The 25,445-nt window shown below is 34.5% G+C and overlaps 1 protein-coding gene and 2 long non-coding RNA genes across 12 annotated transcripts in view; 2 read left to right on the top strand and 1 right to left on the bottom strand.

Moving 5' to 3' along the window:
* The window catches only part of LOC309661923, an 865,375-nt gene that overhangs the window by 213,976 nt on the left and 625,954 nt on the right, over positions 1-25,445 (top strand). The gene's annotated exons all lie outside the window — the stretch shown is intronic.
* Positions 1-25,445, top strand: part of LOC309661915 — a 550,870-nt gene that overhangs the window by 132,926 nt on the left and 392,499 nt on the right. The gene's annotated exons all lie outside the window — the stretch shown is intronic.
* The window catches only part of EPHA5 (EPH receptor A5), a 323,332-nt gene that overhangs the window by 12,384 nt on the left and 285,503 nt on the right, over positions 1-25,445 (bottom strand). For 6 of the 10 annotated variants that reach the window (XM_082463744.1, XM_082463748.1, XM_082463747.1 and 3 more), the window contains 4 exons: positions 23,840-24,049; positions 20,992-21,141; positions 8,760-8,953; positions 5,080-5,235 (listed from right to left, as the gene is read on the bottom strand). In XM_082463744.1, coding sequence (XP_082319870.1) covers positions 5,080-5,235; positions 8,760-8,953; positions 20,992-21,141; positions 23,840-24,049 — 710 coding nt within the window. Of the gene's footprint in view, positions 1-1,806; positions 5,236-8,759; positions 8,954-20,991; positions 21,142-23,839; positions 24,050-25,445 lie in introns of those variants that run through there. The other 4 variants (XM_082463750.1, XM_082463753.1, XM_082463754.1 and 1 more) reach the window with 1 other exon arrangement.

The following is a 25,445-nucleotide window of genomic DNA, read 5'->3' as shown; positions in this document are numbered from 1 at the left end:
AAACACAGCATTGAGTTTTACATACTGCCATAAATTATGTCTTTAATGGAATGCTGTTGTTTTTAAAATCTGATCTGTCATTTCAAAAGCTGTCAAATTAATGTGCAGAGATTTAGAAAGTAGCATTTATAATGCATGCAATATACATTTACCTTTATACAATGTGATTTACAGTTAAAAAGTGCGGAGAAATAAGATTATTAATGCAGTTAAACTTGTTCTCAGCAGCAAAGTAGTTTCTTTAAAAGTCCCGTTTATTATTTTTCTAATAATACTACAAATGAGAATTAAAAAGGTATTAGAAAAATGTTTCTGGTAAAGGTTAAGTAACTTTATTCCAATATTGATAAGTACATTAAAGTATTTTCTTTTATGTAGTTTTGTCTCACACTTTTGTGATTTCCAACAATTTCCATTTTACTCCTTAAAGTACATATTAAATGGTCAATTTAACAGTAATAATGTGAGAGAAATTTGATAAAAATTGAAGTATTTTACATTTCATGATGAAGGTGCTGCTCTATTTGCAATGATTTTTGAAAAAAAACTTGAAAATGGTTTAAGATGTATTTTACTATTTCATTTTTCTATATAGGAATTTCTGTAGCAAGGCAAAGTTTTAGGTGTGTCCCCTTTACAAATATTATACTAATTTTTATCATGACCACGTGTAATCTTAAGTAATACCCAAAGCCAATTCTAATGATGATGAACTATATTTCAGCATAGGCCTATGAATCTAAACATGATGAGAATAGTACTGTTACATTAAAAATGGTTTGGATTTTGTCAACAAAGCATGGTTAGTTTTAGAAACGCTGCAAATATAATGAATTGCCATTGTTGTGAAGACATTCCAATCTTTTTTTCAAATGTTATTCCATAATATTAAATAATGGAAAACACTGATATTATGGTGCTAAAATGGCAGAATGAAAAGTGAATAACAAGAGGTGTTTAGTTGATATTGGAACCAGCTCTTGATTATTCAGGATGTAGTTCATCCACTTGTAGAGGAAACATTCCTTTACATTCTTCTCCCTTCTTCTTTACACACCTTTTAGCCATATCATTGGTACTTAGCCCCACCAACACTGGCTGGATAGGAGAAGGGAGAAGAGAGTTTAATGAATATTCACTAAATTTCAGTGCTTATTCTTTTTGTCATAGTTTTATTATGCAGTTGTATATTTGGACCTTTTTGGTTCACTTAGAAGAATCCTGATAATCATTATATATGTACTGTACAAGATTATATTTATCATATATTTGGCAAGAGAGAACTTAACCATGATTTGGTTATGTTTTTCAACAGTTGAGACCTTGTGAGGGTTTCACTAGACATTTTAGCTTACTTATGTAGAGCACAGAAGACAGTAAGCTCTCCTATGTGTATTTTAGGCATATAATAAATTATGCATAATGATAAGTTAAATTTATTTGAATTAGTGTGCACAAATTTTGGCTCTAGATTTGTGACACTTTCCTTTAAAATATTTTAATATTTTAAGACCCCATTTTAATAAATGATACTAATAGGAATCTCTTCAGCTTACACACAATTGACATAATATTTAAGTTCATTGGACTTTGCTCATTTTCTGAATAATCAAAAGTTGATAGTACTGGTCTGACAAGAAGTTTAAAAAACAGCTGTAATACCGTCCTTAATTCAAATCTTTGGATTCATTTTGCAGCTCACCTCAAGCTCACAATTCCCCCTATCGACCATAACTCACTGCACTTAAACACCATAGTACAGATTGCGTAATTACTGCTACAACAATTGTTCTAATATGAGTACTCTTCACAGAACAGCAAAGTTTAGGCACAGAGATCAGCAGACAGAAACATCTAAGGTTGAAAGCCACTTTCATTGAACACATTTTAACTCTAAGATCTTGAAATATTTCATTTCTATTCCACATCAAGCCATACATGTATGTGCTGGCAAAAAAAAAAAAAAAAAAACATAAATAAAATTAAACCTTTATGTGAAGGAAATTTTCACCAAAGTATGTGGTTCTGAAAAACCATAATTGTTTACTCTTCCTTATTCTAAACCCACCATGAGAACAAATTTAATGGCGCAAATTATAGCATATTTTTCTTATGTAGGTATATGGCAGTTTGATCTTTTGCTTTATATTAATTAATTTTAGGTTTTTTTTCTAAGCATTTATTACAGGTATGAATATTTCTTCCATTTCTCAGTTTCTATTATACTCTGGCAATAATACTGGCACTAATATTTTATTTTATTATAGTATTATACAGGCTACATAAAATTATTGTTTAGATATAGGCAAAGACCGTGTATAAATAAATCATTAAGTATTTAAGAGTTTGTCTTTACTGATATCCCTGTTCCTTTGCCATAGTCCTTAATAATGACTGACTTTTTTTGGTGAAGGGCAAGCAAAATGCATAGATAATTTTGTTTCTTATATTTCTGACCAAACAAGTAACTGATTACCCACTCTTTTGTGAGTTAACATAATATTTTGAAAAATATGTTCTTACTAATAGGAAAAAAATATGGTCAAAAACACAATAAACAGGACTTCCCTGGTGGTGCAGTGGTTAAGAATACACCTGCCAATGCAGGAGACATGGGTTCGATCCCTGGTCTGGGAAGATCCCACATGCCACAGAGCAACTAAGCCTGTGCGCTACAACTACTGAGCCTTCACTCTAGAGCCCTCAAGCCACAACTGCTGAGCCCGTGTGCCACAACTACTGAAGCCCGTGTTCCTAGAGCCCATGCTCCGCAACAAGAGAAGCCACCGCAATGAGAAGCTCGTGCACCACAATGAAGAGTAGCCCCTGCTCGCTGCAACTAGAGAAAGCCCACGCGCAGCAATGAAGACCCAACTCAGTCAAAAATAAATAAATCAAAAATAAATAAATAAAAGATAAATAAATTTATTAAAAAAAATCAGCCCTACAATTCAAATATTTATAAAAATCAAAAAACAAAACAAAAAAACCACAATAAACAAGAGGACATGTATTTAAAAGGTGTTGGACTCTCCAATAAATCAGCTTCACTGTGGTTAAGGTTGGCTGGCTCAGTTCCTAGTAAGGAATGTGTTATTATGGTCCCAGGAAACTCAAGCAATTGACACATGGTGACTAACATTCTCTGAACAGGAAGATGTTGGTAAGTCTCTTAATTTCACCTTACTCTTCTGGTCAGAGTAAATAAATTAAAACATAAAATATCTGAAAGGAGGCAATATAGCAGGAGGCAACAAGCTACCAAAGTAACAGAGAGAGAAGAAATTGAACCAAGTAGAGAAGAATTGACCAGACAAAAATACTGGAAAATAGAAATGAGCTGCAGACCATCATAAGACGATAGAAGAAGCTATTAGGGCTTGAAAGAAAACAGACAAAATGAGAGAGTTTGGAGATAGAAGGGAAACTAGGAAAGTAAAGAGAAAGGAATTAAAAGAAATAAGAAAAAGTGAAACCATAATTCTAAAACACTCAACATATTTACAATATTTGGGGGCCCCAAAGAAAGTAAAACAGAGGTAGTTAATGCAAAAGCCATTATTGGTGATTATAACTATTCTCTGAAGGGAGAAGCAAAAATGTAGTGGATATAAATATATACATGTATATGTGCTATTTTAATTAAAAAAAGAGACATCATTTAATGCAAATAGTTTTATTATATATTTACAAGTAATCTGACATTGGGTAGAAGAAATACCTACAGTATCATTTTAATATAAAATGACAAATGACTTTAATAAATTAAAATGACCATTTTTACTGAAAAATTAAAGAGCAATCATGTAAAAATAGTTTTAAATTATCAGTAAAATTTTCCATTTATTATTTTAAGTATAGGACAGATGAGTTTTTTGAGTGTCCAAAGAAATAATGGGCAAAGTATACGTGTCATCAAGTATATATGATTTAGTGGTGATGATGAAAATGGGATTCAATAAATTAAGATAGCCAGCTGAGTGGTGATTTTAGGTCCTTTTAGCTATAGTTATGGAGAAGAGAAATGCTGAGAGAATGTGACATTAATTGGTGATAAATGATGGTACCCTGTTACCTTTTTGTGGATGGGCAGTGAATTCAATGAACCAGAGAATGCCAGAATAGAAATGGTGAGAACCAAGCACTCAGTGTTCATATTATGTGAAGTAATGGAAGAAGGTCTGTGGTTTAGTGCTTTAGAAGGTTCTACCATGTTTTAAACCTTACAACAATATTTTAACCTTTGAATTTGTAGGTAATTTGAACTAAGTTATCATTATATTCACAGGTTAAAACATCATTCGTGTTAATGTAATCTAGATGTAACCACCATAACAACAGTTAATTTTCACAAATAACAAATATTAGGCTAAAGTAATTACACATACAGAGTATATAATAAGATACAAACAACTTACAACCTTAAAGAATTCAATATTTAACTCTAGTGGTTTTTATTTAATAAGATTTGATAAACTTTATCTTAAACGTGCAAACAGAAAAGGGCACAATTGGTTCCACTGAGATTGTACCAAATAACAAATCAGAGGCAGGATCTAATATATCCTTGGATTGCAAGAATATAATATGCACCACTTAGAGAGTAAACAAGATTCCTGCCTGGGAAGCTTTGCTTAAGCTGATGTTACCTGGGTATTCATCAGAGCCAAAATTTAAGAGTATGTTTTGTTGTTATTTAGGGCTAGCCACACCAATTGTGCTTACAGTTTGTTTTGTTTTGTATTTACATTCATATAACATAGGTATCAGTATAAAAACTTTGTCAAGAAAACATCTTTTCCACAACACAAAGTACCAGCATTTTGCCAAGGAGATGTTATTCCAATTATTCAAGTACACAAATGTTATTTGTTTGAAGTAAAGAAGCAAAGATACTGGCCACAAGTAGCATTAACCATGCAGTTGTTAACAATACAGGCTAAAAATGAAGAGGCTTCTTTGAAAGCTGCCGTACATGGACAAAGGTTAAATGATTTCCCTTGACCTCATCCAGATTGGTTTCTGAACAATTTTTCTCACCCCAGCAATTATGAAAAAATTATCAGAAAAATTACTCACTCCAAGGTCACCTGAGCCACAGCGTCCATTGAACTGTATCCATTTTCCATGAAAATCTCTGTATATCGGCCCATTTTGATTGCTTCTAGCCATTCACCTACTGATCTGTAGGCCCCAGACCCCAGTGAGCCATGTTCTGCCAACAAATTAGGTACTCTAAAACACATAAAAGACAAATATTAAAGGTAACATTTAAATTCTTTTGTAACAAATTATATTGTAATATTAGCTCATAATCAATGGATCTTTGAGTCTATAAGTATATTTATAATAGAAAAATATACAAATGCTAACAAGGAAGAAAGTAATTCAAAATACAGAACACAAAACAATCTATTCAGATTTTTTCTATCCATAGTTAATGATGACTTATAATGGCTTGATATGTACATTTTCTGTAATACAAAACATTAGCTAAAAATTCCATGTAGTAATTTAGATGTATTTACTTCCTGAAGCTGTTTTATTTGTAAAAATAATATAGAAAATGTTACCGAATAGAGATATGGGGGATAATTTTTGTAAAGCCAATTGCTTCTAGACTTCACTAGAGAAACTCATGCTCATTTAAGCTACTTTCCCAGGAGACCAGAAGTTAGTTATCCTTTATATTATGCTCTTACATATACAGGGGTGCTTGTTAATTCACCTAATTACTGGTTAATTCCAGTAGTGGAACTGGAAAGCAAAATGTAACCCCCAATACATAAGAAAACTGAATAGAATTAATCAAACCATGCGATGCTCTTAACTATACTAAGTTTATACACTTTGTCCAATAATATATGATATGATAATGATGATGATGAAGATGATGATTTCTAGGAAGGTATCCTAAGGAAATAATCAGGAAAAATGGCAAAAAGTACACGTGCACTTTTTTGCTAATGAAAGTAAACATCAAAAGCAATTTAAATTTCCATCAGTGGGAGTTTACTTAAGTACATTTCAACCATAAGATGTAGGACATATACCTTTCTTTCTACTCATGTTCTCTGTACTTTCTCACATCCCATTTACACTTCAACCTACTTCAGTGTAGTTTCTTCCACACCAATTCTATAAAAATTGCTCTGGTTAAGGTGAGCAATGACCTCGATTTTATCAAAATCTGTGAAGATTTTCCAATATGTAAGATGACTGACCTTTCAGAAACATTCAACAATCACCACTACTACCTTCCTCTTGAAATTTTACCTTATCTCAACCTTCTTTGAATCACTGTTCTCTCTTTTGTGGCTACCATAACAGTGTACGCGTCTCTTCAATCTCCTTTGCTTGCTTCTTTGTCTGACTTTAAAATTTGGAGGTAGCCAGGACATGGCTCTATATCTTGTCTACTCAGGCTATAACTTTATTCTACTTTAGGCAGTTTTACCCACTTTCATAGCATCTATTTTTCTCCAAATTTCATCTCCTGCCTAAATCTCTCATATATTCATATGCTTACTTCGTGTCTCCATTAGTTCCTGGGGTTCTCATCACAACATGTCCAAAGCCACACTACTCATCTTCTCCACATCCAATTCTTCCTGAAGTTCTCATCTTTATACTCCGTGATACAATAGTCTGCTCCTTCCTCGTTTTCAGTCCCCTCACAATCTATAATTGTGTGTACTATCCATTCGGCTTCTAATATATTGCAAATCTGACAATTTCTATTTAATTTGTCACCACCTTAGTTCAAGACATCATCATGTCTTACCTGCACAAGCACTCTAGCTCATAGTTATTCTGCTAAATTCTACTCTCACTCTCACAATGTTTTATTTTGTTTATCTCTCTCTCCCCCAAAAGTGTGCTGCTCAGTGTTGTATAACCAGCACCTAGCCCACAGCATGACACAGAGTAGACACATGAATATTTATTGGATGAATAAGTGGACATTTGATAGTAATTTGTAGTCATTAAACGGTACAGTCAAAGATTTGTTGAAGATAGAATGAAGAATAGAATCTCAAAGTTGAGATTGTAGAAGAGTTGCAATTTTTGGTAATAGCAAAGTCTAGAATATGAATATGAAAAAGAGTCCAAGGTGGGCTAGAGACCAAAATCATTGAAGGGGAAAATTTCAAGTATTGAGACATATTTGAATATCATCTACATGGTTACTCAAATCACCTAGTTTTGTGACATGGGTTGGGATAGAGAGAAAGAGACAGTGAATCAGGAACTAACACCTTCTAGAACCAGGATTTGTAGATGACTGAATAAAGATGGGGTTGTGAGCAATACAGTCCTCCCCCATTATTTGCAGGGGATTTGTCCCAGGACCCCGCCCTCCACCCCATGGATACCCAAAACTATGGATGCTCAAGTCCCTTATATAAAATGATATAGTACAGTCGGCTCTCCACATCTGCACATACAGAGGACCAACTATATAGTCTTAAGCTAAATCTATTTAAATGAAACCTAGCAAGCTGAATTCTACATAATACATACAAGGAAATATGAAAATTCTTTGGAGATTTTAAAGCTGCTCTCAAGCTATAATGATGATGCTGATATAAATTAATACAATTTAGAATATAAAAATATCTTTTTATGATTTCCTTTCCTTATATCCATTTGTGACAACTTAACATAACTCAAACAAGTAGATGAGAGAAACACAATATTTTAGATGACAATAAACAATTTAAAAGCAGTTATTTCGGGAACAACATAAGGAATGATCTCTAAGATGCATTCTCCAGTTGCTACCATAGAAAGTTAATGATGCCTGAACAGAGTTTGAAGATTCATTCCTCATTTGTATTTAAAAATGACTTTTTGCCTAGTAAACAAATGTTATACCAGAATCATAGAACTTATGTAACTTTATCAACAAATTGTTTCTCATTTAGTTCATACTATGGGCAGCCAATTCAGTTACCAGCAGGATACCTTTTCTTGTGGAGATAGACAACTGCCTTATATATAGTGAAAATAACAATTTGGTAAATTTTCTAGTACAGAATCAAACTGATTTATTTTTTGAGAGGATAATGTTCTAATTTTTCAGGTAAAAGAGGTAAGAATGCTTTATATAATGTAACATTATTTAAATGCATTCACATGCATTCAGAAAAGTTTAAAAAATGTTCATTTGCTCACACAAATTTTTTCCACAAGATTACTCATTTATTATTTTTAAGTCCTGTTCATACTACACAGTAAATGATTATCCAAATATCTGTACTCAACTGGATAAGGAAAAGGAGTTGTTGATGTTCATAAAATATGACAGGTGGTGAAATCTATTCTAAGGAAATCAAAGAGTAATTGTTGTTATATATCTCCTGTTTAAAATTATACCAGTGCTTAATTGGCTTTCCCCCATCATCTTATAATCTTATTTTCCCCCATCCAAACCTATGCGGGGTCCAAAGCACCTGAAAATACAAATATCTGGGGATTTTTAAAAATGCTACCTGAATCTGGCTATAGTTAACATTTATCTGAAACTGGTAGGTTACACTATTAGATTAGGTACAGGTGTTTTAAGTATAATTTAATCATTTATATTTCACTCATTATAAAAGAATAACATTATGCAAAAACCATATTCAAATAAATTAGTGTAATATAGGTTCATAGGCTAGCATGTGTACACAAATAATTTCATTAACTTGATATTTGTGGCATCAATCTGAATTAGCAATATTCAGAAACACCTCTCTGGACTGGCCTTGTACCTGCTCGATGCATTAACCAGCGTCTTCAAGCTACTTGGGTTACGGATCAGCTTGTCCAACATATTGACGATTTCATCAAACTTGGGCCTGCTATTTCGGTCTTTCTGCCAGCAATCCAGCATTAATTGGTAGAGAGCAGCAGGACAGTCCATGGGGCTTGGCAGACGGTAGCCTTCCTCTACAGCTTTAATCACCTGTGTAAAGTGAAAGAGAACCGGTCCCCCAAAGCCACAAATTTAGTACAGAATAGATTGAGAAATTTCCCACTGTTCAGCTTGCATCCTTTCTTACTCTTACTCTTGCAGTAACAAGCATCACTGTCTCTAACATCCTTGATTATTCCATTTGCTGCAAAATACAACAAAGAAAAAATATGCTATCGCACAATATAAAAAAAGATAGGTTTTCCTCACATATGATAAAGAAAATAAATGGTAATCATCTCTACCTAAAATCTTGGTGTAGGGTGATTTTTAAAATTAATTGACATAAAAATAAACAGTTTATCTTTTATTTATCCTCACATTCTGGAATCAAAGAGAGATTAACTTTTCTAGTGGCTTCTCTGAAAAGTTAATGTCTTTTTAATGAAAAATTATGTGTAGAACCACATTTTTTAAAGTAATAGAACTGTAATTTTACTTCTAAAGTGACTTTTGGATGGCAAATGATGGATAAGTCAAAGGCTAAATTAGCATAAATGTCTTATGTATCATTTAATAATGTCAAGGTCTGGCTGTTTATTATCATCTACTGATTTCTGTCAGGAATTTGGAATGACTGTTTAATAGTGCAGGCATTACAAACATCATTGATTTTAAATGCAGCCACACATATGAGTATCAGTCTAATTGTGAGATTGTTTTATCAAAGACATTCTTAATGTTGCTGCTGCCATCAAAATGTCTAATTCCAGAAGAGTTCTGTCTATGCTACTGAACATAATAATACAACTTTTATTCAATTATTAAAATTTTAATATTTAAATGATACTCCAAACCAATAATAATGAGCATATTTCTCAAAATCCTATTTGAATAATTTCTTAATGATTAAACTTAATTATATTTTTCAACAAGCACTTTAGATTTGATCTGACAAATGGAAAAAATATGATGATTAGAATTGAATTTTTACCAAGATAATTTTGAAAGATTGTAGAGAAACCAGTCTCTCAATGATAAAGGAAATGGCATCTGAACAAAAGTAGTGGCAGATGGAGAGAGTTCGGAGACATTTATAACATAAGGGTAGAGGTGAGAGTAGAGAAAGTATTTGAGAGAAAACAAGTCCAAGCCTTTCACACCGGATGGCTGTTGTGATTAATTTTAGGTTAGCACATTTGTGGGGGTGGGAAATGCTGACAGGTATAATTTGGGGCTTGTTTATTTGAGGTGAGTAGGGAACCACAGATGGCAATCTGCAGGAATCTGTCTGCAGTACAGGAGATATTTGGGCTGATAATAAATGTGAGGGTCATCAACGCTTGGTCACAGCTTGAAGTAGGGTGTAGTATATATCTCCCTAGGAAGGGCACAAAATAAAGGTTCCTGAGAAGCACCAATAGTTAAGTTTGGGCAGAGAAATAAAAAGTACTCAAGGACTCGAAAAATAAATGGTCAGATAAATAATTGAATAACTATGAGCAAAATACCTGAGAGTCATCTACCACTTTAGTTAACTCAAAAACAATACAGCTTTATTATTATTATTTAATTTTATTTTTTAAACACCTTTATTGGGGTATAATTGCTTTACAATGGTGTGTTAGTTTCTGCTTTATAACAAAGTGAATCAGCTATACATATATATATATATCTCCATATCTCCTCCCTCTTGTGTCTCCCTCCCACCCTCCCTATCCCACCCCACTAGGTGGTCACAAAGCACTGAGCTGATCTCCCTGTGCTATGCAGCTGCTTCCCACTAGCTCTCTATTTTACATTTGGCAGTGTATATATGTCCATGCCCCTCAAAAGTTAAAAGGCATAGAGGGAACTTTCCTCAACATAATAAAGGCCATATATGACAAACCCACAGACAACATCATTCTCAATGGTGAAACACTGAACCCATTTCCACTAAGATCAGGAACAAGACAAGGTTGCCCACTCTCACCACTATTATTCAACATAGTTTTGGAAGTTTTAGCCACAGCAATCAGAGAAGACAAAGAAATAAATGGAATCCAAATTGGAAAGAAGACATAAAGCTGTCACTGTTTGCAGATGACATGATACTATACATAGAGAATCCTAAAGATGCTACCAGAAAACTCCTAGAGCTAATCAGTGAATTTGGTAAAGTAGCAGGATACAAAATTAATGCACAGAAATCTCTTGCATTCCTATACACTAATGATGAAAAATCTGAAATTGAAATTAAGAAAACACTCCCATTTACCATTACAACAAAAAGAATAAAATGTCTAGGAATAAACCTACCTAAGGAGACAAAAGACCTGTATGCAGAAAATTATGACACTGGTGAAAGAAAGTAAAGATGATACAAATAGATGGAGAGACATACCATGTTCTTGGATTGGAAGAATCAACATTGTGAAAATGGCTGTACTACCCAAAGCAATCTACAGATTAAATGCAATCCTTATCAAACTATGACTGGCATTTTTCACAGAACTAGAGCAAAAAATTTCACAATTTATATGGAAACACAAAAGACCCCGAATAGCCAAAATAATCTTGAGAAAGAAAAACGGAGCTGGAGGAATCAGGCTCCCAGACTTCAGACTATACTACAAAGCTACAGTAATCAAGACAGTATGGTACTGGCACACAAACAGAAATATAGATCAATGGAACAGGATAGAAAGCCCAGAGATAAACCCACACACATATGGTCACCTTATCTTTGATAAAGGAGGCAAGAATATACAGTGGAGAAAAGACAGCCTCTTCAATAAGTGGTGCTGGGAAAACTGGACAGCTACATGTAAAAGAGTGAAATGAGAACACTCCCTACACCATACACAAAAATAAACTCCAAATGGATTAAAGACCTAAATGTAAGGCCAGACACTATAGAACTCTTAGAGGAAAACATAGGCAGAACACTCTATGACATAAATCACGGCAAGATCCTTTTTGACCCAGCTCCTAGAGAAATGGAAATAAAAACAAAAATAAACAAATGGGACCTAATGAAACTTAAAAACCTTTGCACAGCAAAGGAAACCATAAACAAGACCAAAAGACAACCCTCAGAATGGGAGAAAATATTTGCAAATGAAGCAACTGACAAAGGATTAATCTCCAAAATTTACAAGCAGCTCATGAAGCTCAGTATCAAAAAAACGAACAACCCAATCCAAAAATGGGCAGAAAACCTAAATAGACATTTCTCCAAAGAAGATATACAGATTGCCAACAAACACATGAAAGAATGCTCAACATCATTAATCATTAGAGAAATGCAAATCAAAACTACAATGAGATATCATCTCACACCAGTCAGAATGGCCATCATCAAAAAATCTACAAACACTACATGCTGGAGAGGGTGTGGAGAAAAGGGAACCCTCTTGCAGTGTTGGTGGGAATGTAATTTGATACAGCCGCTATGGAGAACAGTATGGAGGTTCCTTAAAAAACTAAAAATAGAACTACCATACGACCCAGCAATCCCACTACTGGGCATATACACTGAGAAAACCATAATTCAAAAAGGGTCATGCACCACAATGTTCATTGCAGCTCTATTTACAATAGCCAGGACATGGAAGCAACCTAAGTGTCCATCAACAGATGAGTGGATAAAGAAAATGTGGCACATGTATACAATGGAATATTACTCAGCCATAAAAAGAAACAAAATTGAGTTATTTGTAGTGAGGTGGATGGACCTAGAGTCTGTCATACAGAATGAAGTAAGTCAGAAAGAGAAAAACAAATACCGCATGCTAACACATATATATGGAATCTAAGAAAAAAAAAAAAAAGGTCATGAAGAACCTAGGGGCAAGACGGGAATAAAGACACAGACCTACTAGAGAATGGACTTGAGAATATCAGGAGGGGGCAGGGTAAGCTGTGACAAAGTGAGAGAGTGGCATGGACATATATACACTAACAAACGTAAAATAGATAGCTAGTGGGAAGCAGCCGCATAGCACAGGGAGATCAGCTCAGTGCTTTGTGGCCACCTAGAGGGGTGGGATAGGGAGGGTGGGAGGGAGGGAGACGCAAGAGGGAAGATACATGGGAACACATGTATATGTATAACTGATTCACTTTGTTATAAAGCAGAAACTAACACACCATTGTAAAGCAATTATACTCCAATAAAGATGTTAAAAAAAAAGGCAATAACTATGTTATAGCATTTGTAGAAAATATTACAAAAACTATAACACATGGTTAACATATCTAATGTATTAAAATCTCATGCATATTGAGAAATAAAATAATAAAACAGTAAAATAATAAAACAACAAATAAATAAGAAAATAGGTACTAATCAAAAATTTACAAAAGAAAAAAAATGCTAAATCGATTTTGAGAAATTATTATCACTAGTGATCAAATAAATGAATAGTAAAAATTAAAAGTATCATTTGCACTCATATATTAATGGAAGTTCATTTATTTATTAATTTGCTTATTATAAGACTTCCCCTTGTGGATAAGGACAGTGGTATTACCTTAATAACGTATATGTACCCAAATTAAATGTCTTAGTATATTTTATATCATGAAATATTTAACTATGCAGTGAAAACAGTTATTCTTATTTACTTAAAACATGATATATTTTATAATGTGCTTTTCCCCAAAGCTGATACCAATTATGTCTATTTTTTTCTTTAGCACTTATTTAAAAAAAATATTGTATTTCCTTCACCGAGCAGCTAGTCTTTTTTTTTTTTTTAGCAGCTAGTCTTATATGTGATTATGAAATGAATGAATTAAACCAATTCCTTAGTTTTAAAGGAATTAGTACGTTATTTGATCTGATAAATTATTTTCAGATTATATTACTTAACTTTATTTTCAGCTAAATGTTTATATATAAATATAATACTCTGTCTCTAAGTTAACTTAGAACTTGGCCCAGTAATTAGGTCATTGAATTTAATTCTAAATTCATGTTTAGAATTTATATTTAAAATAGATTTAGAGCTATAATTTTAGATTTTATATTTAGACATTTTGAAGTGATTTTTTTTTTCATTTTTACCTATTGTTCCTTTCATAGCTTGGGGGAGAAATGAATGGCATTAGTACTCTGGTGGTTTGTGAAATGCTGAAAATCTGCCAAAGTGCAATTTAGGTTGTTCATTTTACCATACAATTTATAATGTATGGCCAATGAGTCATTATCTCAATTGACTTTGTTATTACGATTACCTTTGTTAATTGAGGTGGTTGAGATGAATGCAAGAAAAGAGAAAAAAAATAAAAATAATAAGACAACCAGAATTTTTACAGACAATCTGGCACCATTTCAGATTTCTATATCTGAAATATTATCATAAGCTATGCATTTTCTTGGCATTGACATGTAAATCAATAGTCTGAACACAATTTAAAGAATGCTGCCTTTCCTTCCAATACATAAAACCCAACACTGAGCACCTAATAAGGCATTCTTCACTGGGTGGTGACTCTATTGGGCCCTTTCCATCATGCAAGGGTCATGGGTTCATCTTTCAGATACATATACCCATTCTGATTTGCTTTTACCCACAGAGCCTCAGCTAGCATTATAAGGTTGGAATGCTTGATCCACAAACATGGACTCCCACCGAGCATATACCCTAACTAGAATATCCACCTCATAGTGAAGGATGTGTGAGCTTATCGCATACTTAGTGATGTGTTCCTAAATATTTAACAACTGGCTCTTCTTGCGGGGAAAACAGATTTATAACATTTTCTCACTTATCTGATATAAATACTCGCTCCATGTCAACTGCAAGTTACCAACATAATCTCATTCAGGTAGAAATGTTCTGAAAATTCACCAGCTGATATGTGCTGGTTCCAGCAACCACGACACATAGTTCATCATCCAGAAGCGACTAGCCTCACAGAATGCTGGAAGGCTTTTTAAAGGCACAGCTGAAGTACCAACATGGAGGCAACACTTTGATAGGAGTAGATGTCATTATTCAGGATGCAATTTATGTATTAAATCAATTAACTCAGAAACTTCTATATTGTGCTTCATTCCCAGTAGCTCTTGCAAGGTGACAAATGGTTATAGCTGTCACCAGGCACTTTGGACTACTTGTGCCCAGGTACAAGCACAAGAGAAGGTGAGTCACCATGATGGCCAAGGTTATTGATACTGAACAGCAGGAGGCATTTGAGCTGTTTTCACACAGTTGGGGTGGGGAGAAATTTGTGTGGAATCCAGGTAATACTCTAAGGGGCTCTCTTGTTACTCCTTTATAACAGCTGTGGCCAGAAAATGCTGACCCCCCCAAGAGTGAAGGATTGATTTCGTCTACTAGTTAAGCCACAATGATCTGCCAGGTTGTTGGTGATGGGAAGTCAGAATGGAGAGTGGAGGAGGGAGAGGCTAAGGACCAGATGAGGTCCTGAGATCAGCTGAAGCCACAGAGGTTACAGTTCAGTCCATAACCTGCCTCTGCTGAATTTCCCTTCAGAAGGAAAACCCCACAGAACCATGGAGCAGATGCTTCCTGAACCTGTGTGGAAAAGTTGTTCTGTGTTGCAAAAGGGGTGGAGCATAGCAACCTCGAGAATCTGTCTCTCATATCTTCACCTGCAGGGATGGAAATTGATCTACAGTCCTTAACCCTAAAACCTCTAAAATCCATCATCACATTTACACCAAGGCCATGCTTTACAGAGGTTACTCCCAGTCAGTTACAGAATATGGTAGTGATAAGATAGGCACATTCCTATGAGACTCCTATGACAGGCAATACTGGCTTGAGGACTCCTTGGCGGCCTTGGCAACCTCTCTTAGAAGTGCACTTCAGCCTCAGATGCTTGCCTCCAATCATCTTTCCTTCGATCTCTACTCTACCTGGGGTCAGATTTGTATCAGAGTCTGACATCTCTCCCAGCTTCCTCTCATCCCTTCATGTTTGTCCTCACAAGCAATTCCCTTTGATAATACTAATGTGTATGTAACTTCCTCATGGCATAGGCTTCTTGGAGGATCTAGACTAGCCAAGGCTCATTGGTATCATAGGTACTAAGATGCAAAGTGTATGTATATTATCTACATTCATTTTTAACACATATTTGCAAAATAGAAATCATTATACACATTTTACAGGTGAAACACGTGACATTCCAGAAGGTTAACTATTGCCCACGTTCACATAAGTAACAAGTGGCAGTGGAAAGATTCACATTTAAGTCTCTCTGGCATGCAGATATGTGGTCTTTCTATCCTGGTGCTGAGTCACACTATTGAAATGAGAAATAATTACCTCCCAAGAAAATAATTTGGGACAGGTATGGATATTACCTCACGGAATCAGATTTCTTGCACCATAAGAAAAAAATTAATACCCAGAATTAAAATGAGCTATTTTGGAAGATAATGCATTCTTTATCACAGGAGGTGTGAAAGTGTAGGCTGGATAAGTGAGTGGCAGGAAATTTGTAGGGAAACTTTGAGCATCAGCTGTGTGTTTTGATGAATTAGGTTCTATATAGAGTGCGAGTGCCTGTGTTGCTTGGTGTTTACTCAGAATTTCACAGATGAGTCCTTTAGTTACTATGAGATATGAAGCTTCCCCCAAAGTGACTAGAGTTTAATAATATAGTCCTGGAAATTATCTCAAATGCCACAGAAATAGTTCCAGATAGACCAATTTTCTTCCTCGGATTTTTTTTCTGTCTCCAATAGCTATTAAAAATGTACTGAGTATGTCTTTTTTCTTTGTATATCAATCTTAGATCAATAGAATTCCAGAGATTAAAGAGATCTTGGAAATCTGTTCAAGTCCATTCCCTTTATAATCATTGAAACTGACCGAGAGTTATAGAATCAAAGATGATTCTATTCTTTCAATTTCAGATTTGTGTTTTAGTTGTTTTTAAACAACAAGGTATAGCAATTTTAGACTGCAGTATTGATACTTCTTTATGTCTCATTTTTTCCAAAGGGGTAAGAATTTCCATGAGGTTACCTACCAGTCCCTAAACTAATTACTTGCATCCAAGGGCAGCATTATCCTTAGAAGACCAATAATCATTTGTCCAATAGGCTCATTTTAGACATTACTGCACTGAGACTAAGAATAATTTGCTCACTGTCAAATCTTGGTAATTTGCAGTGCTTGGATGAGAACTAAATTTCTCATACTTTAGTTAATTACAACATGCTGTGTGTTACCATAAAATATTCTTTTTTGTTTTACCATTAAAAATTCCAGCAATATTATATACATATACACATATATACATCATTCTATTCCATCAGAAACTGAAACAAAAAATTGTTAGAGGAAGAGAGGCAAACCCAGCACAAAGTGAGTTCACATCCTTCTGGAGTCAAAGTTTTTGCTGCCTTAAAGGTCATATTTAGGCTGACAGAAATGGTACTAGAAACCTGAATGCCTAAAAAAAATTTTAAAAACAGATTACTTAAAACATTTTGAGTTTTTAAAACATTTTGTAATTTATGTACTTAGTATACACTATGTATTCATACATTTCTGAATAAATACAAGAGAAAGACATTGTCACTAAATATAAAAATGCAATACAATGACATCTCTTCTTATTTTGTTTTTTATTTTAAGTTCTGAAAAATGTTGAGATTTAAAATGTTTGCTATAAATAAAGAAGCTTCTACTGACTACAGGATGTTATCTTAGCTTCCGAAGCTTGAATCAGAGTTCATGGGCTGATATGTACCTAAAATCATCTTAGTCATTTTAGTTTATTTTTATTATGTGTTGTTATGGCTTTTCTCTGTGGTAACAGAGGCAATCCTAAATCAGAAAAAACCTACTGCAGCATTCTATCCCTCTGACACAGTGGAAGGTCTCCTCTGAGAGATTTAGATTATTCTGCATGTCTTGGTAATGTAACATTTTCATGGTGGCAAAGCCTTTTTAGAATCAGTATCTGGAATGTAGAGATGATGGGATACATCATTCAAAACTGCCAAATCAGTACTTCTATTTTGCTTTCTGAGAATCTTTTTTCAAAAGAAATATTCAATGATCATGATTTTCAAATACAGTAGATCTGTCATGTTTCTTAGATACAAATTTTGATGGAAATTGAGGCATACCAAACTTAATGCCATATCTAGAAACTAAATGCCACTAATGCTAGTAAACTTGCTGAGAAAATGCAAAGCATGTATTGGACCGTCTATTAAAGGCAGACATTTTAGAAAGATCTTTAACTGTATAACATTTTTCTGTAAACCTCATTTAGATTCTTGGAAAACCCAGCCAATGCCAAAATATTAGTTTTTATTTTTATTATGCCTTAAAAATATTAGCACTTCCTTGTATTTTTCTAAATAGTTTGAAATAAAGTTATCTGCAAAAGTATCAAGGCTCTCAAATGGCTGAAATCAGGAAAAATATCTGTTGCCAATCCTTCACACCTCTTAGTTTCTATGTCCTTTTCCATATAACTTTATATTGTCCATTCAAAATGAGCAGTGTGAGTACCTGATCCTCTGATTATGGGATTGGATGATGGAATGTTGCAGGCTGGGTTTATTCTCACTCTTCAGCCATGGGGAAAATGAGCTCATATCTAGGCTAGCCTGCTGGTCTCTGAAACAAGATGAGGGCCGTGTGGAGCAGAGCCAAGGTTTACCAGTATCGATCAGCCAATCCGCAGAAGCATGACCCAGCACAGTCCAGATCAGTAGAAACACTTATGAGCATTCACCTAGCATTATGTTCTACTTTGATCTATCATTTTATTTGTGACAGATAACAGCTATATCAGGCATAATTTCCAATAATGTGAATAATAATGCTACACATATTATACACATAGTTGGGAAAGACTAATAATTCCTAGTGATGGAGTCAGAATTCAAAATATCTCAAGTGAGAAGGAGTTATAACACTAGGCAACTAAGGGGTAAATGTTTTCCTTGAGTGAAGGGAGCAGGCTTGCTGGCATTACAGAATAAAATACTTTCACAAAAACTAAAGGAAAAAATGGCATTGAAATGAGCCTTGAGAGAAGTCAGAAGCCAAACCATACATCTCAAGTTAGCATTCGGCATTTATCTGGAGAGTAGCAAGTAGCAAATAGGTCTGGTCTTTGTCTAGGCTAGATTAATGCATAGTAATCATTATATATTGAATTGAATATTTTATATTCAATTAGAAGGTTGAGCTAGGCTCACTGGTTGGAAATGAAAGGGAGGATGTAAACATTGATTCAATTGGAAACAGTATAGTGGTTAGATATTAAAATTTTGGAGAACCAGGTTGAAATTTCTGGTATAACTTTTATTATTTTTGTGGCACTAAGAAAATCATTTAATCTCTTAAGTTTCAGTTTATTAACAGCCAGACAGAAATAATATCTCTCTGATGGGTTGTTAAATGTGTGACAAGAGTTCAATACTTTGGCCATAGTCCTGCCCCTAAAATCATAAAGTTGAAGACAATAGATACTACGTTCTCTAAATTTAGAGAAACATAGGTCAGCATCCCTTCACTAGGTCAAGCGAACAGGGCAAAAGAAAACTAGTTGTAGCAATTTTAGATGACTAAAAGAAAGGGAGACTCACTGCCTTGCAGTATGCTTGTTGAGAGGAGAGAATCCATCAGCCTAATTTATTATTGCTATCCGAGAAGAATGCTGTGAAATATTTCTTGGGAAAGCCGCAGGGTGACCCTGCCTTCTCATCTGGGGAAATCTGAAGAAGGCAGGATGGCTGGGGCAGCCTGCAATAGTATCTAAAAGAGGGAAGACTGGTAGAATATCAAACAAGGATGTGCTTTCCTCAGGCGAAGCAGATATGTGTAAGGTACCATAAGAGGCTGTGAAGTGGGGAGCAGGCGGCAAGCGCGAGGAACTCTGGGACATCTCAGTTGGAGCACATCCTCCTCTTAAGGACCTTGCAGAGAGGAAGGCAAGAATCTGACAATTCTTCCTTCCCAATCTTGCTACTTAGGGTCAGGTTGGCCCTGCAGTTGTGGAAAACACTTTGAAATGGATATAGGATTGACTCTGATTTAGATTGGACTTGGATTTTTATATCTGAAAGTGAGTCAATTACTGGCATGGTACTGTTGATTCACCAAAATGCAGCTGGAGAGCTAAAGCACCTGTCTAATAATCCCTGAAGGCATAGGAGCAGGAGATTTTACAGAGCATGGATGAAAGAAATAATTGGAGAAAAAAAGAAATGTTTTAAATCAGCATGGTATTTAGTTAAAACTGTTCATTATACTGGTTTTTATATAAAGAAGTAATGAGCTATTAGTTGGTAAATCATTTAAAACAGAGTATGGCATATAGTAAGGGCTCAATAAAAGATAGCTTTTATAATTATTTGAAGAAAAAATATCAAATTTCAATGCAGTCCAAAATAGAAAGGGCTATATTGAATAGTAACGATGGAAAATTACAAAGGCAAAAACCAAAGAGCCATGTAGTCAGGCAGCATTCTGAACTTGAATAGAAGATTCTTTCATGGTTTCTTTAATTCCAGGATTCTATTAGTCTAAGCCTGAATTATTTCTCCATGTGGGAAAAAAATCTGTTTTTTTTTCCCAAATTAAATAGACAATATTACTCTTCCTACATTTTTTTAATGTAAAGAAACAGATTATTTCTTTTTATCCTCTAAGAGCATCCACTATTAAATCAATATCATTCACCCTTTTGGTTTGGAGTTTTAGCTCCCTTTATCAAGTGCATGTCATAAAAACTTGTCTGTCAGCATTCATTCTTTGATGGCTCTTTCTTCATTTTTGAAAATGATACTGACATAAAACGAGTGACACAGCACTACAGTGCTGCTAGAACTGTCTGGCAAGCTTTTATATAACAGTAACTTGCTTTCCTTTGTACTAACTTATTTTGAGCTTCTGCATAAAGGATTTTAATAACAACAAAACAGATCAGAGGTTAAGCAAAGAGTATTTCATTTTTTTAAGCAACTGTCATTTTCAGAAATATACACACACACACACACACACACACACACACACACACACACACATATATAGTCTCCCGACTCAGAGAACTAACTGTTTCAATTCAAACTTTAGGGGGAGCAGTTCCATACTTACATCTTGGTTGGTCATCTCCCAGTAGGGTCTCTCTCCATAAGACACAACCTCCCACATCACGATCCCATAGCTCCAGACATCACTGGCAGAGGTAAACTTTCGGAAAGCTATAGCTTCTGGGGCAGTCCATCTGATTGGAATTTTGCCTCCCTACAATTGAAAAAGAAGAAAAAAATTCCCACATACTTCAAATGTATCTAGGGATACTGCTTCCTCACTGAAAAGATCTAGAAAGAGATGTAGCATTTTTAAGTGAATCTGTTTGACAGCATACAGTCTCTTTTCACATATCTCAGCCCATAAGCACTTGTAGGCTGACTACTAATTGGCTGTCTGGACTCTTTCTAGTTTAAATTCTGTTTGACTACTGGAACACATACAGGACCCACATCTCAATTACAGTATCAGGATGGCAGCTCTAAGTGGGGAAAGCAGGCAGTCAGGCAAATCAATAAGGTATACTTTCATGACTTTCTAACAGAAAGTAAAGGACTCAAATTCCCAGGGTTCTTTTTTCCTTTAATATAGGGACTGTAAATAGAAAGTCTTGATTGCTGAATGTAACCATGAGAAGTTTAAAAGTTAATAAGACAAGCATGAAAATCAGATATATTAAAAACTTAGTTATACTTTCTCCTGACACCGTGCAATTTCTTTTAGACTTGATTTCTCTTATTTCCCATTGTCATATTTTTGTGTGTGTTTGGTCAAACTGTTTTGTTTTGTTTTGTTTTTAACCTAAAAGGTAAGTATCTAAATGAGATTCAACCAAATTAAAAATTATTAAAATTAGATTACGGGGGAAAACTTACAACATTATCAAGTTTGGGGTTTTTACATGATAAAAACAATGATTTGGTAAGTTTTCTCCTAGTTTACATGATAACACTTTTATATCCCACCCCTTTCAGGGTAAACTTTTTTCTCCTCATTTTTAAAAGAAGAAAAATCAATGCAACCAAACATTTCATCCATAAGCAAATATATTTTAAAAGAGAGAAAGAGAGAAGTGTGTGTTTTTAATATTTTCCTGTAAAAAGACTAATATATGCCTTCCTGTTTTGCAGGAAGAAAAAAAAATTAATTCACAAACTAGAAAAAATGGGACTTAAACTTTCTTTATGAACCAAAGTTTCAGGATATATGAAGAAATAACAATTTCATGTACTGCTTAAAATTGTTCTGAGTTGATGTTAGTTTGAATTATTGAAACTAAGTTTGAATTATTTGCTCCTTATGGTAGCACCATATTGAGAAGACTTTCCTGAAACATAGCTTTAGTTAATTAATTATTCATAGGCAAGATCACATCATTAGGCCTGGCTATGTGACACTGGGATCATCTATAATTACTACAATTCTTCTTGAAATTGTAATTTGTCGATTACTTTAAACTTCAGCCTAGAAATTTTCTCCTGGTCCTCTGACCATCATATTGGACATCAATATTATCTGAAGTTCCCTTATTGGCTCATCTCTCAGTATATGGATTTTCCACGAAGTGCTGCCAAACCCCATTTCTCAGGAGTAAGTCTTGAGGGTCTCAGGATCTCTGGCTCCTCTCCCCCTCCCTCTCCACCAGCACGACACATTCACACAGACCTTGGCAAATTTATTTTATGCATTTAACTGAGACACCAACCAATCATGCTGGGAATGGATTTTTCTATAACCCCAATCTTGCTTAGGCCAAGTTTATTAAGTGTAACTCTAATCCCAGGAGAATTCCTAATTGAGGTTTCATTTAACTCAAATAATGACAATAATAATTAGGTCTAGAAGGAAAGGGATATTCCACCAATTAATTTATTGATTTATTAAGCTGACAATTTGAAGGCTTTGTTTGCTTAGATAAGTTACTCATGATCTTCAGCATAGTATAATCCTTAACTATCCATAAATCACAATGCCACAATGAAAAAAAAACAGCCTTATAATCTATAAATAGTTTATTGTTAGACTATGAGTAGAAGTAATTTTAAAACGTTGAATTAAATAAGAAAATGTGTAACATCTATCATAAGAATAAGAGATGACAAAAGTATTCTGCATTGAAACAAAAGTTAGCCACATTGTATAGATATAAAAAGATATAATGATAAATTCCTGTCTTCATAAGAAGTTTAAACATTGAGGATATCTTGATGCCCTTCAGAAGATTTAGAATTAAACAAATGTAGTTTATTAAAAGGGATTAAAACTCCAGAAGTGCAATACATAGACTGTCCAGAAAATTCTGTTGCATCAATTCCCACAGTTTTCCACAGAAAAAACTGTCAATTATACAACAGCAATTCAGGAAGCAATTACTTTGCTGGAAAAGGGTGTTGATTTATGCTAATTATGACAATGTGAATTAGTGACCAATTTTCCATAGATGGGGGCTTAACAGTTTACATAGTATAAAAGAAATTAGGCATTAAAATACCGCCAGTAATGTTAATATATGTATATATAATATATTTATTGCTTTTAATGCAGGAGATTCTCTCTTTAACTTTTTCTTTTATGTTTAATACTCTATATGATTTTTATGAGTTGTATCCACTCTGAACTCAAACTTTTTATTTTCAGTATCTGCAAGGAAAAAATGAACTACTAAGGCTCATAAAGTGAATACTTGGCTTATCTGAATTTAATATTTGAATTTTCTGATACCTAACAAGGAGAGTTATCTGGATTTTTTTAATCCACCTTCCCCTTTTTCTCTCTCTTTCTTCCTATATTGGAGGAATTTCTTTCTTTTTTCTTTTCTTTCTTTCTTTCTTTTTCTTTTTTCTATTTCCTTTAAAATCTTTAAATATTAAATGTCTCTAGTATTTCAGAAATTCACTCTGTTAGCTCTTACCCTAGTGGTGTAGGCTGCCTCAGGATCATCTTCCAGTATCCTGGAGAGCCCAAAGTCAGACACTTTGCACACAAGGTTACTATTGATTAAGATGTTTCTGGCAGCAAGGTCTCTATGCACATAGCCCATGTCAGAAAGGTACTTCATTCCTGCAGCAATGCCTCTCAGCATACCAACCAGCTGGATCACAGTGAACTGCCCGTCATTTTTCTGTAAAGATTATACAGAAATATTAGTCCTACAACCCCAATCACTAAGGGAAAATATGAAAGGATCTCCCTTCAATCCCCAAATTAATATATACTACTACCAAATTCATATGCAATTTCTATCTGAAGGAGAATGGAAAAAGTTAAGCAATAGATAGTTAACTTGATAATGCGTAACAGTCCTCTGCTTGGTCAAAGCAGATAAAGGCTTTGAGAGCCCTTGATAAAATCTCACTTATAGTTGCTCTTTTCTACATTGTAATCCTTTATTCTCAGTCATCAGAGGAGTGTTTCCATCACTTCAACCTAGTGCCTGCCTTGGGTTAACACTGCACATTTTTGAAATGACTTAAAAGAAGCTGGCTGGATAGGCGTATTGGGGTAAGGAAGAAGTGGCCAGAGGAAGTAAGGGAGAATCTGCAGTAGCAGATGGGGGAGGGAGGGACTGAACAATGACCAGGAGAATGTTAGCATTTCTTGCAAGCTTGCTGTCTTTGTCAAGGGCACTGGACTTGGTGCAGACACACAGAACAAGGCTCAACTGAAGCTTATTTTGAAATAAAGGAATGATGTGACCTTAAGAGACTGAAGAACTTAAATATATGTATAAGAAATTTGGCAGCAGAGTCTGGTAGAGGCTGGAGATTGAAAGGGAAGTTTGCCTTGTCAGTGGACCCCTGTCATAGTCAATGCACAGGCCCTTCTTATAATTGTCATTAATGCCACTGTCCCATTACTTTTAATCAATAGCAATAGTTGCTACATTGAAAGTGAAAAGCTGCCAGACTACAGGTTTAATCAGGCCTGCAAACATGTTACATTGTCTAGCACATGCTATTTATTAATAAAATGAATTGCCAACGTTTAAAATTTGAAGACTTGCGTATTTAAAAATACAATCTTTTCCTAAAATCCAGAAGATCTGACAACATTGGCTACTGTCTGTTATCACATAATGACTCTGCTGGTACAAGTAGTGACTGGCCCTCAGATGAGTTATGAGTCTATTTGACTCTTTCATTAATATAGATGATTTTCATGGACTTTTTAGACATTTTCCTTATTCTGTCTGATATTATATACTTTGAGAGAGTTAAGTACTTTTTTTTTTAAATTTTTATTGAAGTATAGTTGATTTACAATGTTGTGTTAGTTTCTGCTGTACGGAAAAGTGAATCAGTTACACATATACATATGTTGACTTTTTTTTAGATTCTTTTCCCATATAGGCCATTACAGAGTATTGAGTAGAGTTCCCTGTGCTATACAGTAGGTCCTTATTAGTTATCTATTTTATACATAGTAGTGTAGTGTGTATATGTCAATCACAATCTCCCAATTTATCCCCCCTCCCCCCATTTCCTCCCCTGGTAACCATAAGTTTGTTTTCTACATCT

The sequence above is a fragment of the Balaenoptera physalus genome (assembly GCF_965194825.1).
Source record: "Balaenoptera physalus genome assembly, chromosome: 5".
Taxonomy (NCBI): Eukaryota; Metazoa; Chordata; class Mammalia; order Artiodactyla; family Balaenopteridae; genus Balaenoptera; species Balaenoptera physalus.
Note: the sequence above shows the minus strand (reverse complement) of the source record. Positions and strands in the feature narration are given on the sequence as shown.